Source organism: Salvelinus fontinalis, chromosome 1 (assembly GCF_029448725.1).
Source record: "Salvelinus fontinalis isolate EN_2023a chromosome 1, ASM2944872v1, whole genome shotgun sequence".
Classification (NCBI taxonomy): Eukaryota; Metazoa; Chordata; class Actinopteri; order Salmoniformes; family Salmonidae; genus Salvelinus; species Salvelinus fontinalis.
In genome coordinates, this window is record NC_074665.1 from 29853109 (window position 1) to 29873343 (window position 20235).

Consider the following 20235-nt stretch of genomic DNA (forward strand, 5'->3'; position numbering starts at 1 on the left):
AATTGAAAAGTTGCGCACGGAAGAAATATGGAATGTATAACCATGGTAGCAGTTAAGTTTGGAGATTATGGGAAAATGATTAGACCAATAGTGAGGACACAACAGTTCTCGAGTCTGAATCCAAACATTGCACTGTTGATTTTATGTGCATTTGACATTTACTGTACTTATCGCCCACATTTGTTGATAACGAAATCTGAAAATACTCTGGATACGTTCAGTAATATGATAAGAATATTTTTGAGCTCTCCTAGCTGTGCTGTTGAGAAACTAGCGCAAGTACACTTGTAGTTGTTTGATTCGGAACACAGCCCTGCATCTCCTCCTTTACACAATTACTGTTTTTGTTCCCGCAATTCAAAAACAGTCCATTATATGAATCACAATGTGTGTCAGGTGGGCATAATTTGAAAGCTTGTTCTTTTGCCAACACGACTAGCTAAATTATAAAATGGAAATGTGAAGTGCACATTTGGGTGTTTGGCTTGCTTGTATGACGTCAAAGCGGTATTTATTATAATCTTCAATGTCTCATCTTTCAAAATACATGCATGGAGTCCTCATTTACAGCATTTCCCTCATTTAGATGATTTTTGGGGTGCAAAAGTTGACCAATTAGCAGGAGGGACGGGGGCAACTTCTTGTCGCATGTGGTACTCAAGTTCGGGACGGCTGTCAGTCAACCCATACAGAGCTGTGAAGCGGAGACCCTGAGCTCTGACGTCATCGTATAGAATCTTGCCGTAAAGACACCGCGTTCCAATTTAGGTACTTGTCAATGTCCAAATCTGCCATTTTCAACCCATATACGGGTACGAGTGGAAAGGGCTACGCTACATAACACGCTGTCAAAATGTTCTGATCAGTACTAATAAATGAGCCAACTAGACAAGATGATCATGAGCAGCACACACTTCAACTAAGCTAACCTTGCCCCCAGCCTACTAGTGGCCTATATCCAATTGAAGATTCAGTTAAAAAATAAAATCTGACATCGATTGCTTTATCAAGACTGAAAGCAGTGTGATGGCACTGTCCCGAATCAAAACTGTGCTGAAATGATCGTCTAGTTCAGGGGTTCCCGAACTTTTTCACTCAGGCCCCCTTTCCAGCATTGTGAACACACCCCTCTTGTTGGTGGAAAGAAAATTGTGCAAGTTTAAAGCTTATTTCCTGCAATTCTACCCATTTTTTTTTTATGGGTTTCAGGGATAATTTTGCATTTTTTAAAAGATAATAGCAGTTATTGAGTATGCACTTGTTTTGGATGATTTCATGGGGATTTTAGTTGCCCTTCCATTTATTTTGGAAATCATTTTATTGTGCTGATCAACATTTGCATAGAAGAAGCAATCTCTTCTTTTATACAAGTGTGTGCTGTCTCTTTAAGACCCAGGATGTCATTCACACACAGTCAGTTCCAGTCTCATGCAAAGATGGTCTTGACTGGGAGAGATGTGAGGCGGGGGAGACTAAGTGAAACGTTTTTGGTGACAATCCGCTTTGAAATCAGCAAATTTTGTGTTATGGTTTGCGTATCGTCATAAACAATGTACTAGGGTAGTGAATTTATGTTCACTTCAGCTGTAAGCTAGCGAGGAAATTTAGCCTATAAAGCTGGAAGTTACTGGTAACTTCTTGCGTTGTAAAGTGTTCTAACCTGTAATGGATATTGTTTTGTGAACAGTACATTTTCAACATTTCTACAGGCCGTGTAGCATTATTCAAGTGTGTTAACTTACGTGACACAACACAGAACCCAAACCATCGTGCGTACATTTATTTTGTCCCCCTACACCAAACGCGATCACGACATGCAGGTTAAAATATCAAATCAAACTCTGAACCAATTACATGAATTTGGTGACAGGTCGAAAAACATTAAACATTTATGGCAATTTAGCTAGTTAGCTTGCACTTGCTAGCTAAATTGTCCTATTTAGCTAGCTTGCTGTTGCTAGCTAATTTGTCCTGGGATATAAACATTGAGTTGTTATTTTACCTGAAATGCACAAGGACCTCTACTCCGACAATTAATCCACACACAAAACGGTCAACCGAATCGTTTCTAGTCATGTTTCCTCCTTCCATGCGTTTTCATCTTTGAACTTATATGGTGATTGGCATCTACACTTTCATAGTATTACCACGACGACCGGCAACACAGTTCGTCTTTGAATCACCCACGTGGGTATAACCAATGAGGAAATGGCACATAGGTACCTGCTTCTATAAACCAATGAGGAGATGGGAGAGGCAGGCCTTGCAGCGTGATCTGCCACAGAAATAGAAAGGACTTCTATTTTAGCCCTTGGCAACGCAGACGCTCGCGAGGAGTGTGGGTGCAATAATTGAATAACAGATTTCTAAATTTATTTTGCAACGCTCGCACACGCGAGCAGTGTAGTCAGGGTATTAGTGGTGATGCAGCCCAGACTCCCAGTGAATGCAGTGGTTGGTTCCACAGTTCAGGCTAGAGCTAGCAATGAATAAGTGGAGCAGGCAAGGTGCTCTCGCGTTAGCGCAGCCGATGTCCCCTTATAACAGACAGACTTGATGATGCGAGACACATTTGACAGAAATAGCGAAAGTAACAACAAATTCTAGTACCGAACAGTTTTACTATGGAAAAGTACCCGAAGTTTTGGTATATTGTGCAACACTAGGTTTGAAAGGTGTACAAGTGTTCTGATTACAGTTTTATCGGTTTGAAGTGTGCGTGTTCCTGTCATGTGTAAACAAGGCCCTGCTCTGCTATCCTGCCACCTTTACTCTTTCCTGTCAGCTCTATTTTGGTGACTGTACTGCAGTTCCGCTCCACATTTAGGTTTGATCTTCCTTCAGATGTCAGTAAAAGCTTGAGCTAACGCCAGACGTTTTAAGTAGAGAGTAGAGAGCATTGATATACAGCACATTTTCAGCAAATAGTTTTGGAAAAGTATTTTGGGAATGATTGCAAACATGGTCACAACTCCTCGCCTAGCTACCAAAGCATGCTGGGAGTTGTTGTGTCACATGTCTGAGGGGCCATGGGGGCTGACCTGACTTGACTGTGGGTATGGGATAAACCGTCCCTTCCCGAGAACTCTGTGTGCTGGCTTTTGACCTCACAACAGTTCACCTGTCTGTCACTTAGGCTTGGGTGGTATACCGTGTCTACTGGGGTATTTGGAAATAGCCACGGGATGGTTTTTCAATAGCATCAATACTGTTTAAACTACTTATTTTGAAGTTTTCCCAGTACATTTTTAATATTTGTTGCTATTTTTTAATAATCTTATCCCGTTCTTATTTCAACTGTCACATTATTTTACATTATAAACCTTACTTCCCCAGCACAGTTGAGCCAGTCCCGTTTCTAAATAGCACAACAAGAGAAAGCGTGAGCAGGTGAGCGTAGCTGTGTATTGACAGGGGGTGCATTTTAAATTTTCATCAGATGACAAAGCACTATTTGGCTAGTAAATGAGTTTACAATGAAAAAGCGGTATTTTTTTGCAAAAATGACGCACGGTCATCATTTCAAATGTTTAGGCCTATCATAGAAAGAATTTAGCCAGCTACATTTCCTAATGTCTTGCTTAAAGTTGGTCTTGCATTTTATTGGAGAAAAATGGCTACACCAAAAAAAGTACCAGAGAAAAGAACCTAAAAATCAGTTGCAACACTGTCTGCTGATAGAATGCCCAATCCTGAATTCTCATCTGAGTTTAGAAGTACAACTGAAGCACAAAATTAGTCTGACGCTGAGCAGAAATTACCTAAATAAGAATTTTAAATCTGTTTTTACGAAACGCAGCAAGATATTTATTGTTTTTATATTTTCTTCCTGTCTGAAAATTATGCGTTAACACAACTCCTAGTTTAACTTTCTATCTAAGTTGCTGAATTAATAAGGTGATGGGGCATCATATTGTTACATTTCTTCTGCGTTTGAGTAGGCAAAGCTCTTTGGATGAGTTATTTGCACAGCTGCCAGTGCTATCTTGATTTCCTTGTGTTTTTTCTCTGCTCCTCCCTCCTTAGAGCAGGCAGGATCGTTGCCCTAGCAACTCCAGACTCCACACAGATACAGTGTGTAGACAGGTACTGGAGAGCCAGTACTGCATGCGTCAAAACATTGTTCATTTGCTAAGTGTCTTTTGTTCGCGTTCACTTGTAAATGTACAAACTCACCAAAAATGACATTCAGTAGCGCCTACCTATATGACTTCATGAGCTGGATTGCCCGCCTTTGCAATTTTTTTTATTTTCATTTGCGCTCGTTAGCGTATTTAGCCTTCAGCCTCCATGCACATTTGCTATTACTTGTGCTAATTTTGTTAGCATTCTGGTAATAGATGCCCAATGGGTTTAAAAAAATATTTTTGTTGCGCCCATTTGTGTACTAAACCGGCAATACCGTAAATTCAGGGGTGAGAGAAGGAGGTTATGATGGATATGAAAATCTGAATACGGCCCAACCCTACTGTCAAGTTTTAAAAGCTCATTACTTCTCTGGAGGACAACTGCAGTGTCAGCTGGCTACCTCACCTTTTACACCGCTGATACTGGCCCCTCCTCCTTTCACCTGTTCTATGCATCCATCTTGTGAGAGAACCTCATCCCTGTCCATACCATAAGTCATTGCAGAGCCCATTTATAGAAATATATTGTGGGAATGGCTTCCATTTTCTGTTTCTCCTTATCCTCCAGGCTAGTCACCAGTCCTTTTTTTTTTTTTTTTTTCCCTCCTTCCAACTTGTCAGAGTGCTGTCTCTCTCTTTCTCTCTCACTCCCTTTTTCTCTCTTTATCTTCCTCTTTCTGTTCTCTCTGTCCTCACTCTGTCCCTTTCTGGCTGTGCCCTGCGACAGTGCCCCATTCACAGACAGTGGAGAGTTAAATGGTGCACTCTGGTTTGAAACCCGCCATCGGCTGGGATCCGCTCTCCCTCCGAGCCTCAAATTCACAAAACCCTGCCTGTGTTGTTTTTGAATGCTGGCCCACTAAGGCACAGGGCTGAGGTTCGGTTTCAACTGTGTTCTACGTAGCTAGCAGGAGTTAGGCTACAAAGACCCGCATACACGCGAACGTGGTAATGAAGGTTCTTCAGAATACCTATATATATATATATATATATATATATATATATATATATATATATATATATATATATATATATATATATATATATATATATATATATATATATATATATATATATATATATATATATATATATATATATATATATATGATGCACTCTGTTCCACCCAAACTTTGATACATTCTTAGTGAAAAATAGACAGGAACACACTGAATGGGTTTCTATCATAGTGCTCGCTGCTTCCCACTCAGACCCCGTAGTTTGGCTTTGCTCCTATCTCAAGGAACATTCACATCATATCATTGTAATTCTAGAGTGATGTTATAACCTTGACGCAAATAAGATCTAGGAATTGATTTATTGAATTGCTAAGTTCTATAGGTGGCATAGTGATTATGGTGGTACGGTTCTTGTCAGACGTAAGGTAGGTTAAGTGGGTATGATGACGGTATAAGACTGTCAGTCCTGTAAGGTGACTGCTGTGATAGTGAGAGGTGTGTGAAAGTAGTCTGTGAGACGATAGGTAAGCAGGAAGAGGGAGAATGAGAGGGGGAAGGGAGTAGGGTATAGGGACCCCTGCAAGGCTCCTGGGGGAGTGGGAATTTGACACCACTATATGGTCAACCCTCCTCCCTGTAGTTCTCCCTCGATCTCTCTTTCTCTATTTTTCAGGAGCTGTTTTGCTGTCAGCACTCCAGAGGTTAAAAATCTGTGCGCCAACAGCAGCAGCTCGGCTTTAGCCACTCCCTGAGCCAGCCAAGATTTTCTTTTTAAAATCTTTATCTCCTCCTCCTCCTGCCTCACTCTCTTGCTCATTCACTCTGGGCTTTGTGTGAGCGCGCAGCATCGGTGGCACTGTGTGTTAGCGCATGTCGGAGAGAGCAGACCCAGACAAGAGAGAATAAGGGGGAGACCAAAAGCATTCTCTCTGCTGTCGAGGAAGACTAGTACCGGATAGAAAAAAAAGTAACAAAGGAAATAGACTCAAAGAGAGAGCGAGGAAAAACTGGACTGCCTAAGACGAGAGGAATATTCTATCACTCACTCACGTGTGTGTGTATATATATACAGTCACACACACAGCAGACTTGTATCGGTGAAGCCAGCATACTCACTCCCACTCTCAGACAGTAAAAAAGGGAGGAAGCTGCCTGGATCTTGCCAAAGAGGTGTGTGTGTGTGCAGCGAGAGGAGAATGGAGGGCTCGGTGTCTGTGGCCCCAGCATGCAACTCCACAACCACCAACGCGTTGCTAAACAACCACTGCGCCGGTAATCTACTGTTCTGTAACCGTACTACAATAGCCTTCATCGCCATGCTTTGCTGTAGTATTGCTTTTGTTACTGTTCCCAGACAGAGTAAAGGAATCAACGTTTGGAGGTTAGTGGAGAGCTAGCTCCATGTGGAGGTTCGTTGACGCGTGTGTGTGCTCTATGGGGTTTCCCCCCAGCTACGCACTTGAGGTGGCGTTAGCTCCAGAATCTGTCTTCTGCAATACAATAGTGTCTGGTGTGGTTTACCAGAAATGGCAGGCATGTGGTTCTAACGTAGAATACATTTAATGACTTTCTAAGCGTGCGTTGGTCATATACTGTGGCGGGTCTGTAGTCAGAACTATAGACGTAGTGAACGTGTGTGTTGTGTAATGTGTGTCTGTGTGTGGCTGCTCATTTACTTTTGTTACCCATAGACTCTGGCCCACACAATTACCTCTGCACTCTTTTTATTGTCTGTGTGTGAATCGTTATGACCATTTTTCTCCAAGCCATTCACTGTTCATTCAGAGAGCTCCACCCCAGTGAGACTGCTGCTGATTGGTCTGAGGAGAGGACTGGGACAGTAAAGCTGTCTAGATGTCCGTCTTTATAGCAGGGAGGATGTGTATCAGCGAGAGAGGTGGATGGATTGAGTGTATTTGTGTTTATCAAGGATCCCCGTTAGCTGCTACCAAGGCAGCAGCTACTCTTCCTGGGGTCCAAACACATTAAGGCACTTATATCACACACAAAACAAAAGATAAACAGTACATCATATAACATTATTACACCACTACATATCTACAATACGAAATGTAATACAACGATATTACAATGTGCACGTGTCTGTACCTGTGTCTCTCTTCACAGTCCCGCTGTTCCATAAGGTGTATTTTTATCTGTTTTAAAAGAAAATCTGATTCTACTGCTTGCATCAATTACCTGATGTGGAATAGAGTTCCATGTAGTCATGGCTCTTTGTAGTACTGTGCGCCTCCCATAGTCTGTACTAGACTTGGGGATTGTGAAAAGACCTGGTGACATGTCTTGTGGGTGTCTTGCGGGTGTCCGTGTTGTGTGCTAGTAGTTTAAACAGACCGTTCGGTAGGGCTGGTCGATATATCAATAATTGAGGTAATTACTTCCCTCAATAACGATATCAAAACGTTTAGATTCATTTTTGATAATGTCGGTATAGAGTCATTAGGTACAGCAGTCCATTTCACACGCAGCAGGAACGTGTGGAGAAGTGACAATATGCACGTGGAGAGGTATACGCCCACTAAAAACCACGTAGCACCTCGATTGATGGAGTAGCCACTATTAACCACGAAAAATGATTGATGTAGGAGAAAACAGTGGCAGTGATAGCCATGGAGAAGGAGCAGCTTCCAACAAATAAATTATTGCTAAAAAGGGTTCAACTGTTTCAGTAATTTGGAAGTGGTTTGGCTTTTTGAAGTCCGACAAAGAGCAGAGCAGTGTTCGGTGCAAATTGTGCCGTAGACAGGTGGCTACGAAGTCTGGTAACGACCTGGGGAATGAAAGAGCCAATTGTAAACTGGGGATTATTAGTTGACCGTGATTGGAGGAGGTCAGAGTCCTGTCCTGGCAGTGTGGTGCCAGGACAACAACCTCTCCCTCAATGTGAGCAAGACAAAGGAGCTGATCGTGGACTACAGGAAAAGGCAGGCCGAACAGGCCCCCATTTAACATCGACGGGGCTGTAGTGGAGCGGGTCGAGAGTTTCAAGTTCCTTGGTGTCCACATCACCAACGAACTATCATGGTCCAAACACACCAAGACAGTCGTGAAGAGGGCACGACAAAACCTTTTCCTCCTCAGGAGACTGAAAAGATTTGACATTGGCCCCCAGATCCTCAAAAGGTTCTACAGCTGCACCATCGAGAGCATCCTGACCGGTTGCATCCCCACCTGGTATGGCAACTGCTTGGCATCTGACCGTAAGGCGCTACAGAGGGTTGTGAGAATGGCCCTGTTCATCACTGGGGCCAAGCCTCCTGCCATCCATGACCTATATAATAGGCGGTGTCAGAGGAAAGGCCATAAAATTATCAGAGACGCCAGTCACTCTAGTTACAGACTGTTTTCTCTGCTACCGCACAGCAAGCGGTACCGGAGCGCTTGCACTTCCATTCAAGCCGCTTCTTGTTTTTAGCTGTGTGGTCATCTGCTGCAATAGCCCATCCGTGACGAGGACCACGTGACTCACTGTCTGTAGGAGCGAACCATTTTCATGAACCGGGTGGTGTACCTAATAAACTGTCCACTGAGTGCATGTCAATGGATTCCCTCCGAGCAGCAGACGTATGAGAGAGCATGTGGCAAGGTTTAAAGAAGGAAAGAAGGACAGATTCCAATAAAGAGAGGGATGCAGAGTGATGGTGCGAGAGAGTAAGATGAGGAGAGTGATGATTGACCTTGTCAATGCATGGCTGTGTTCCCACATGTCATTATGAAAGCTAAAGACTCAGACTGAAGTGTGTGTGTGTGTGTGTGTGTGTGTGTGTGTGTGTGTGTGTGTGTGTGTGTGTGTGTGTGTGTGTGTGTGTGTGTGTGTGCGCCGTGGTAGCTTGTCTGTGTTTGTGCATATGTCTTGCTTTTTTTTTAGCTTACTGTAATACTATCTATTGCCTGAGGCTGGGATCATGAATCAGCACACAGGTGCACACTGCTTTCCCACGTTCTCCTACTGCCCCTCCTTAATCTCCTTAATCTCTCCCTCTGTGTGTGTGTGTGTGTGTTTGTTTGTGTGAGAAAGAGAGCACGTGTGTGTATTTTAACACGTTGAGCAGCGTGGTTTCTCAAACCCTGTCCCAATGCAGACTCCGTCCCAGCGTGTCCAATGAGATGACCTGAAGGCATGGTTAAAACAGATACTGAGTCCCGGGTGATCTCTGACACTGTCTAGCATACTGTGTGTGTGTGTGTGTGTCTATACATGGAGATATACCTCAGGGGACAGAAGCACAACGAATGACATGTTGAATATGTAAATCCAGCATGGCTCTCCCTCCTTCATTAAAACCTACAGTATGTAAACGTCAAAAGTGTCATGAATTTTTATCGGATATCTGGATGTTCTTAATACATGCGTTTTCTATTTTCAATGTACGTTTTTAACCTGAGCACTGCTACGCGAGGGAGAGAGGCTAGTGTGAGATGGGACTGAGCAGACGTAGGGACCGCTCACAGTAACGTTAGCCAAGGCAACTCGGCTACAGCCAAGACTAGCTAACTTGTAGCGGCCACAATGTTATTTATCATCCCATAAAACAGTGCCTGTCTTGACTGGAGTAGCCAAGCTAGCTGTAGCTAAGCTAAACAGCTACACGCTGCGCCCTCTACCCAACCCCATTCAGATAAAACAACAGCCTACCTGTCGGTTGCTCATTTGTAGCCTACTCATTTCGCAAGTTTTTGAAATCTCCCTCCACTTGCTACACATTGAACCTCTTTGCCGCTTTGATTGGCCAACATAAACAACAAGCTACACATGTGAAGGGTACCGGACGGCTAACAGATTTTTTTCCGAAATAAAAACTACTGAACAAAAATATAAACGTAACATGCAACAATTTCAATGATTTTACTGAGATACAGTAAATCAGTCGATTGAAATAAATTCATTAGGCCCTAATCTATGGATTTCACATGACTGAGCAGGGGCGCAGCCATGGGTGGGCAGGGGAGGACATGGGCCCACCCACTGGGGAGCCAGGCCCATTCTCTGGGGAGCCAGGCCCAGCCAATCAGATATTTTTTTCAGGTCTAAAGGGCTTTATTACAGACCGAAATACTCCTCAGTTTCATCAGCTGTCCACGTGGCTGGTCTCAGACGATTCCGCAGGTGAAGAAGCCGGATGTGGAGGTCCTGGTCTGGCGTGGTTACACGTGGTCTGCGGTTGTGAGGCCGGTTGAACGTACTGCCAAATTCTCTAAAACGACGTTGGGAGGCAGCTTATGGTAGAGAAATGAACATTAAATTCTCTGGCAACATCTCTGGTGGACATTCCTGAATATTTTTAGCTATTAAGTAAATACTTGCAGTCGACACTTTAACATTTTGCATTTCAGTGTATTTAATCTCTGATCTATAAAGATATGTAGTAAAAATATTGTTGTAACTGTGGTGTTTTGTTATTAACAAGATGGCAGTGATGGACAGCAGAGTCTCGGTAAGCATATATATTTGATTGGTGTGTGTGGAGAGTTGTGTGTGTGTGTGTGTGTGTGTGGGGGGCGTTGTTCCCTGTCCATGTGTGTGTGTTGTGTGCCACCAGCTCAGTGCTGTAATACATGCTATTGTTTCACATCAAAGTCAGTATCAAAGGAAGGCTAGAGAATGGAGTCTTCAGTGAGTTTACACTGTATCCTACACTCCCACGGAATTTCACACCCTCTGGCTGCTTGATATCACATCTAAGCAGGGATTCAGTTACTCTGGATAGACGAATTATGTCCAATAATGAGGTCAAAGCCTTTCACCCTGCAAGGAGAGGGGGCACATGTTTTAACAGTACAGGACAATATAGACTGACGGAGAGAGCAAGGAAGAAAAAGATGGAGAAAGACTGCTCCTCCGTGCCCGGGATTCACCCACTGAGCTCTTATCACAGCTGTGTGCGGGAGTCTGTGGGCGCCGTGCGTGTCTGTGGTCTCCCTATCAGACAAGATGAGTAGTCTCAGCACCTTAGCTCTCTCAGCCCCTCTCGGCTCTCCTCTCACTGAGTACGCATTTTTACTGTTAGTTTACACCTGTTGTTTTATGACGCATGTGACTACGGTACTAACGATTTGATTTGATTGGTCTCTGTTTCGGATTGAGTGCCTCGGCTCCCTGCTGGTCTCAGTGTCTCTGTGAGAGTGGTCTGGTTGATAGCTTTGTACTGAGGCTAAAGCTATTTTTCCCTGGCTTTGTCTTAGTCTGTTTGATGGCTATGTGTTTGATTTACATTCCATGTAAGAGTAGATTGTTGTATGGCTGTGTATACTCTTGAGAGCCAGGTCTGCCTAAGGCGGCCTTTCTGAATAGCAAGGCTATGCTCACTGAGTCTGTACGTAGTCAAGGCTTTCCTTAAGTTTGGGTCAGTCAGTGGTCAGGTATTCTGCCACTGTGTACTCTCTGTTTAGGGCCAAGTAGAATTCTAGTTTTGTTAATTACTTGACACATTGGAAATAATTATCTATTATCTATTTTTTCATGATTTGGTTGGATTTAAGGACCAGCTTGTTTAGGGGACTCTTCTCCAGGTTAATCTCTCTGTAGGTGATGGTTTTGTTATGGAAGGTTTGGGAATCGCTTCCTTTTAGGTGGTTGTATAATTGAACTGCTCTTTTCTGGATTTTGATAATTAGCGGGTATCGACCTAATTCTGCTCTGCATGCATTATTTGGTCTTTTACGTTGTACACAAAGGATATTTTAGCGGAATTCTGCATGCAGAGTCTCAATTTGGTGTTTGTCCCATTTTGTGAATTCTTGGTTCGTGAGCGGACCCCAGACCTCACAACCATAAAGGGCAATGGGTTCTATAACTCACTATCTCTTTTTTTCAGAATCATGTTTATTCGCCAAGTACATTGACACAATTTTACATACATACATTAAATACAATATAGAAAATAGCTAAATGAGCAAATGTACAGTATAAATACACTCTTACTCACTCTATCACTCTCTCTTTCTTTCTCTCTCTTTCTCTCTGCCACTGTGGTCTACTGCTGCCCAGCCATTTAGGGCACAGTAACTGCCCACTACCTCTGCTCACTCGGTCTGCGCGCATTCGTGTGTACGTGCGTGTGCAGGTGTGTGTGTGTGTGCCATATTACTAGCATTCTGTGCACATTCTTAAACCTTTTTTTAATTAGCTTTATTGGCCAGAAACTGCTCTTTGAGCTTATAGTAAAGGTTAGCTTGAACTGTTAGCATCACCAACATTGTAAAAATGGTTTGGCTTTTGGATGAGCTTTTATTTTTTACCATCGTTGAATCCACTTTTTGAGTTCGGGGTTAAGTGTTCTCATTGTTTAACTTGTTAATACTTTGCTCTAGACTTGTATGACTGTAGATGTTTTCTTTTTAGCACTTTTAAATTGTGACTGTGTCTGCACATTTTTTGTTTTGTGTGTCGGGGAGGGAGTTCAAATTCCTTCTGAGTAGAGGAGGGCTCATCAGCACCCCTTTAACAGGCACACCTTAGCGATGTGGCCCTCTCACTGTCTTCACTGCAAATTACCCCAATTCCATCCAGCAATCAGGACCTAAACCACAGCTAGGCTCGGCAGCAGCCCTGAGCCTGAAACCCACTTCTCACAAATACTGCGCAGTTGAATTTTCCCTGTATTTATATTGTAGAGGCATGGAATACCTTCATGCCATCCTGGGATATACGGTATTACCAGCAGTGCACACAAGGTATACTTTTTGTTGTTGTTGTTCAAACGTAAAACGTCAGAATGCGTCAAATGCTACGAAGACAGAAAACCCAGCTCATACAGTAATGCAAGTATCTCAAAACACAGTTTGCAATATGCACGAAACAAATAGTAGACCGCAGGGATCTTAATTCAGGAAGGGATTGTCTCTACTGCTGTTACCAAGCTTGATCTAGCACTTAAGCTAATATTAGCTCTCTGATTACAATGAAGAGCAAGACGTGCTGGTCTGTTCTGGGCCAGTTGCAGCTTAACTAGGTCTTTCTTTGCAGCACTTGACCACATGACTGGACAATAATCAAGATAAGATCAAACTAGAGCCTGCAGGAATAGTTTTTTAAAAAGATTGTGGTGTCAAAAAAGTAGAGCATCTCTTTACTCCCCATCTTTACAACCATTGGATCTTTGTTTTGACCATGACAGTTTACAATCTAAAGTTACACCAAGTAATTTAGTCTCCTAAAATTGCTCAACAGCCACACCATTCATTACCTGATTCAGCTAAGGTCTAGAACTTAGGGAATGATTTGTACCAAAATCAATGCTCTTAGTTTTAGAGATATTCAGGACCAGTTTACTACTGGCCACCCATTCCAAAACTGACTGCAACTCTTAAGGGTTTCAGTGACTTCATTAGCTGTGGTTGCTGACGCGTAAATGGTTGAATCATCAGCATACATGCCCTTGGCAGGTCCTTGGTAAAAATAGAAAAGCGAAGCGGGCCTAGAGGGCTGCCCTGCGGTACACCACACTTTACATGTTTGACATTAGAGAAGCTTCCATTAAAGAAAACTCTCTGAGTTATTTTAGAGAGGGCTCTGATTCCATGAAATGGCAGTGGTTGAAAAGCCATAAAACATAATTTTTCTCAACAACGGCTTATGGTCAATAATATCAAAGGCTGCACTGAAATCTAACAGTACTGCTCCCACAATCATCGTATTAACAATGTCTTAGTCGTTTGTGTCAGTACAGTACATGTTGAGTGCCCTTCTCTATAAGCATGCCGGAAGTCTGTTGTTAATTTGTTTACAAAGAAATAGGATTGTATTTAGTCAAACACAATTTTTTTTACAACTGTTTGCTAAGAGCTGGCAGCAAGCTGATGCGGCTGCTGTTAGAACCAGTAAAGGCCACGTTACCACTCTTTGGTAGCGGAATGACTGGCTTCCCTGCACAAACACTTTTCTTTATGCTCAGATTAAATATATGATGGATAGGAGTGGCTATAGAGTCAGTTATCATCCTTAGTAGCTTTCAAGCCCTCATGCCTGTGTTTTCCACTCTTTTTCACTTCCCATATTTTTTTCACAGTGTGGCCTTAGGGAAGTCACCAGATGCGACAAGTACGCCTTTACAGACAAGCAGAAATCCAACTCTGGAACTATGATATGCCCGTAGAGTATATTATGTTCAATAATATATTGAACAATTTTGCAAATCAAATGTTTTATTATATTTTCAATATTCATAAACTACTCCTTTTAGAGCAAGCGTTAACTTCATATGACACAATTGTTTGCATTGTAGCACCTACAGATGAAACATGGTTGATAAAAAAACATATAATAATTATGCACTCACGGTTTCAAAATGTGATTGTTATGCAGCAGGACAGTTAACCCACGCTGCCCTCAAACCAGGCCACGCTGCCTGCTAATTATCTATAGACTGTTTCAGCTTGTCAATTTCAAATATATTTTTTACACGTTTTATTTTCTAACAACAGTTTGAATTGAGGTGTGTTCCGCTTCCTCATTAATTCACATAGAAGTAGCCCATTTCACAGTTGCGGACAATACATGAGGCTTTACTGAGAAGGACACACTTCTCTTTTCAACTAGAGCCTAAGCACTTCCCCAGTGTCCAAAGTTATTATTACTATCAAAGTAAGTGCCTTATTACGTTATTTTTATATTATGGAGCATAAGTATTTACTGTTTTATTCTCATGTTTTCAAGTACTGGTAACAAATAATGCATTCTGATTCTTGCATATATTGAAATGGACACGTATGATGTGTGTAAAATACTTTTTGGATGGTTGTACTGATTATGATGAGCTAATGCTAAGTTAAATGCCAGATATGTGTGACGCCATGTTTGTTGACATCATACAATGCATTCTGGTTGTAACGTAAACGTCTGTCAGACCAAAGATGTTATAACAAAACGAGGTGAAGGGATGGTTCACTCGACTGACTTAGATTGAAACTATCGTTACTCAGGGTTGCCAGCTCAGACGCCCTTTTGTTTTTATTTAGCTTGTAAACTTATCCTGTGTTTGCCCCCCATGTATTGATAAATCCCCCATCATAGTAATATTTACTGTATCATATACCCCAATGATACCTTCCCCCTTTTCTACCCCCCATAGACTTGAAATCCCCCACAAATGAAATTAACCCCTCCCACAACCCCCCCCCCCCCCCCCTAAAATGGGGTCACCCGAATCTGGCAACCCTGTTTAGCTTTTATGGCTAGACTAGGCAGTAGGCTTGTATTTGGGGTGATGATCTGTGAGGTGATAACATATTTTATTTGCTTTGTGATTTGTCAAAAACTGTAAATGACTTGTCACGCCATGTGCTCCTGTTCTTGTATACACTGTCACACGTACACTGAAGATGTACAAACTAAGTTCATATTTTTCGGGCAATGGGCGCAGCCATCTTTGACTTTGACTGTTTTTGTTTTGTTTTATAGGGAATGAAATTCTGGGATGAGGGAGTTTTTACATCAGTACAAAACTTTGTTTAGATGCGTTTGTTGCATCACACGTTCTGTTGCTACCGTTCCAATCACATATTTGCGATGGTACGCTGCAGGGGCCATTCAACAATGATCACAAACATGTGATTGTACACGTTAAAGGAGACCCGGGTAAGGCCAAAATGTTTGTGTGGGTCTCTTTGGTGGGTGGATGTCTAAACGTGTGTTGTCTACCGTATCTAACCCCGTCTCCTCTCTGTAGATGACAGTATCTCGGCGGCGAGTGCGTCTGACGTGCAGGATCGTCTGTCGTCTTTGGAGCTGCGTGTCCAGCAGCAAGAGGACGAGATCACCGTGATGAAGGCGGCGCTGGCCGACGTGCTGCGACGCCTGGCGCTCTCCGAGGACACGGCCACCACCGCCAAGAAACAGACTAGCACCAAAGGTAGTCAGTCACCCCTGAACCCTGACCCCTGAACTGTCACTGTCACCATCTGAGCTACTCTCATGACTATACCTGCAATCTGCAGGTTTTTGTAAACCCTCAGAAATCTCCATGGGTAGGATCTCAAAACCTGCAAAGGACAGTTTTACAAGCACCTTCTCCCCACCATAAGCTGATCATGCACCGTCAAATCCATCTGCACTAGCTTCTGTACCATTTACCATAACTTCCTTCCAGCAATGGAAATTCCATTCATCTCCACTTTCCCAATGGCTCGTTCAACCCCTCTCCTCTCCCTTGCATTTCTTCACCAGGTCGTAGTTGTGGAAGAGAGCGTTATCCTGTATTCCTCCACTTGTTTACGTTCAGGATGGAGCCATAACCTGGATCTGTTAACAGTTCCACTCCGACCTTGACCCCTGGCTTTTATTACCCTCTCACACCTACACACAGCAACACATGATTACACATCCCATATAATCCCAATCTAACACTTTATTCTCAATGACAAATGTACTCTGCTCCATTTTCTCTCACACGATAACCCAACCTCTGGTTGACACATGAACACTGTGCCATAGCCATTCCTCTCTCTGAGCTCAGTGATAAAGTGGAGGCTGAATTACCCAGCCAGCAGTACGACAGAGAGGAGGGGAAGGGAATTTCATTCCCAGCTCTCAAAGAGGGAAAGAGAGCGAGGAAGAAGGTGATTGAGCTCTGTTTTAGAGAGACAGAAAGGGAGAGAAGGATATTGCATTGCGAGAGAGAGGCTGAGACGCAGAGAGAGACGCAGAGAGAGACGCAGAGAGAGACGCAGAGAGAGACGCAGAGAGAGACGCAGAGAGCGACGCAGAGAGAGAGACGCAGAGAGAGCGACGCAGAGAGAGCGACGCAGAGAGAGCGACGCAGAGAGAGAGACGCAGAGAGAGAGACGCAGAGAGAGAGACGCAGAGAGAGAGACGCAGAGAGAGAGACGCAGAGAGAGAGAGAGACGCAGAGAGAGAGAGAGACGCAGAGAGAGAGAGAGACGCAGAGAGAGAGAGAGACGCAGAGAGAGAGAGAGACGCAGAGAGAGAGAGAGACGCAGAGAGAGAGAGAGACGCAGAGAGAGAGAGAGACGCAGAGAGAGAGAGAGACGCAGAGAGAGAGAGAGACGCAGAGAGAGAGAGAGACGCAGAGAGAGAGAGAGACGCAGAGAGAGAGAGAGACGCAGAGAGAGAGAGAGACGCAGAGAGAGAGAGAGACGCAGAGAGAGAGAGAGACGCAGAGAGAGAGAGAGACGCAGAGAGAGAGAGAGACGCAGAGAGAGAGAGAGACGCAGAGAGAGAGAGAGACGCAGAGAGAGAGAGAGACGCAGAGAGAGAGAGAGACGCAGAGAGAGAGAGAGACGCAGAGAGAGAGAGAGACGCAGAGAGAGAGAGAGACGCAGAGAGAGAGAGAGACGCAGAGAGAGAGAGAGACGCAGAGAGAGAGAGAGACGCAGAGAGAGAGAGAGACGCAGAGAGAGAGAGAGACGCAGAGAGAGAGAGAGACGCAGAGAGAGAGAGAGACGCAGAGAGAGAGAGAGACGCAGAGAGAGAGAGAGACGCAGAGAGAGAGAGAGACGCAGAGAGAGAGAGAGACGCAGAGAGAGAGAGAGACGCAGAGAGAGAGAGAGACGCAGAGAGAGAGAGAGACGCAGAGAGAGAGAGAGGCGCAGAGAGAGAGAGAGGCGCAGAGAGAGAGAGAGGCGCAGAGAGAGAGAGAGGCTGAGACGCAGAGAGAGAGAGAGGCTGAGACGCAGAGAGAGAGAGAGGCTGAGACGCAGAGAGAGAGAGAGGCTGAGACGCAGAGAGAGAGAGAGGCTGAGACGCAGAGAGAGAGAGAGGCTGAGACACAGAGAGAGACACAGAGAGAGCGACACAGACAGAAAATGTGTGTCGTGCCCATGGTCATTGGGGAGCATCTGGGCTCTGTAATCGGGCTTCAGTAATAACCACCACTCACTCACCTATAGACAGGACTGAAGTTAGTTAGCCAGGCTATCTGCACACAATAAGACCCTCTGTCTCGTGTGTGTGTGTGTGTCAGCAGGGGGGCATAATTGTGGATAGTGGAACAATATCTGTGTGTATGGCGACTCTGCAGCCTTGTCCTGATATTTTACTTTCTCTAATGGAGCCAATTACTGTATATGATCATGTGGAAGTGTCTCTCTGGGTAGTGTCTTGGCTGGGAAACCACGCATGGGTCCTAGATAAAGAGGGATCCTGGCCCCGTTACGGTACTTAAAAAAAAAAAGCATCCTTCCTTCCTTTTCCTGAGGTAACCACTGATCCAACTGTATAGAGCAAGGTTTCCATTTCAATGCTGTCACTTATCCAGTCATATCAGATTAGAATTCCTCCCAAGGAAATAAGGCTGCACTTGAAAGGTATTGGAACAGGACCCTTACTGCATATGAACGGCACGATAGGAGTTACTGTATTGTGTGACAGCCCTCACCCGGTGTCACCCTTGCTAGGCTCTTTCGTGCCACCTCCCTCTACACCCCTATCCCTCCGTCCGTCATCTCTCACTCCTCCCTCCAGCACCCCTTTGATCCCTCGTTCCGATCAGCTCTCCATTCCGCTGGTCACCTTTTTTTTTAAATCTCATTATGACGTCACTCTCCTACTTAATATCGTCCATCGCCATACCGACGACCCCTGGCAACCCCTTGCTGCGTGTGCTTACTGTCCGTACAGTAAGTGTGCTTTGTGTCCGTACTACTCTAGTGAGTTAGTTAGTATTCCTGGCACGTTGACATTGACTGGTGTTATTTAGGGGTTATTGAGTTGATGTGTTACGGCATTGGCAGTTTGGCACATACAGTGGAAGAGCTTTCTGTACTTTAACTCTGTTGTGCTGCTCTCTCGGTGCGTGGGCAGTAATCTGGGACTGAAGCAGACAGGAAGCAAAGGAAATCACATGGTTCAGTTTAGTTTCTCTGCAGACACCCATGCTTTGACTTCAAAGCCAACTCTTCAGAGAATGCAAACCAACACTGCCCCACATACACACACACACACACAGAGCACGATGGCACACACATGGCCCCTTCCTGCTCTTGTTAACTTATTCAAGACCCAGAAATATCTTCCTCTCTCGTTCAGTCTTTCTTTCCCCTCTATCACTTGCATTATTGGCCAGCACTGTATCCCTTTCTCTCATTCTCATTTTTGCAAACTTCTCTTTTTCCAACCCCCTATCTTTCTTTCCAGCCCTCGTTCTTTATCTTTCCAGCCCTCAGTCTTTCCACCCTTTCTCCAAAATCTTTCTCTTTTCCAAATAATGTATTATCATGAACGAGGAAGCCAAGGCATACGAAGGTTTTCTTAGTGTGACACTATGAACACTGCAGACACACACACACACACACACACACACACACACACACACACACACACACACACACACACACACACACACACACCTGTCAATCACATGGCTTCGATGGGTGAGAGAAACAGGTTTATGAGATCAGGAAGCCAGGTTGATGGATGAAGACCCTCCCTCTTGCAAGGCATCAGTCATTATTGATATGCAGTGCCTTCAGAATGCATTCACACTAGAGGTCGACCGATTCATCGGAATGGCCGATTTAATTAGGGCCGATTTCAAGTTTTCATAACAATCGGTAATCTGCATTTTTAGACACCGATTGTGGATGGTTTTTTTTTACCTTTATTTAACTAGGCAAGTCAGTTAAAGAACACATTCTTATTTTCAATGACGGCCTAGGAACAGTGGGTTAACTGCCTTGTTCAGGGGCAGAACAACAGATTTATACCTTGTCAGCTCAGGAATTCGAACTTGCAACCTTCCGGTTACTAGTCCAACACTCTAACCACCTGCCTTTACATTGCACTCCACGAGGAGCCTGCGTGCGTGTGCACTGCGTGTTACGCGAGTGCAGCAAGAAGTCAAGGTAAGTTGCTAGCTAGCATTAAACTTATCTTATATAAAACTATCAACCTTCACATAATCACTAGTTAACTACACATGGTTGATGATATTACTAGTTTATCTAGCGTGTCCTGCGTTGCATATAATCGATGCGGTGTCTGTTCATTTCTCATCAAATCAGAGCCTACTTCTCCAAACGGGTGATGATTTAACAAGCGCATTTGTGAAAAAAGCCGTGTCGTTGCACCAATGTGTACCTAACCATAAACCCCAATGACTTTCTTTAAAATCAATACACAAGTATATATTTTTAAACCTGTATATTTAGTTAATATTGCCTGCTAACATGAC

At 43.9% G+C, this 20235-nt stretch overlaps 1 protein-coding gene across 4 annotated transcripts in view; it reads left to right on the top strand.

Moving 5' to 3' along the window:
* The window catches only part of LOC129852744 (echinoderm microtubule-associated protein-like 4), an 85904-nt gene that overhangs the window by 28036 nt on the left and 37633 nt on the right, over positions 1 to 20235 (top strand). For 2 of the 4 annotated variants that reach the window (XM_055918407.1, XM_055918414.1), the window contains exons 1-2: positions 5882 to 6358; positions 15775 to 15957. In XM_055918407.1, coding sequence (XP_055774382.1) covers positions 6283 to 6358; positions 15775 to 15957 — 259 coding nt within the window. In that variant the 5' untranslated portion in view covers positions 5882 to 6282. Of the gene's footprint in view, positions 1 to 5881; positions 6359 to 15774; positions 15958 to 20235 lie in introns of those variants that run through there. The other 2 variants (XM_055918428.1, XM_055918421.1) reach the window with 2 other exon arrangements.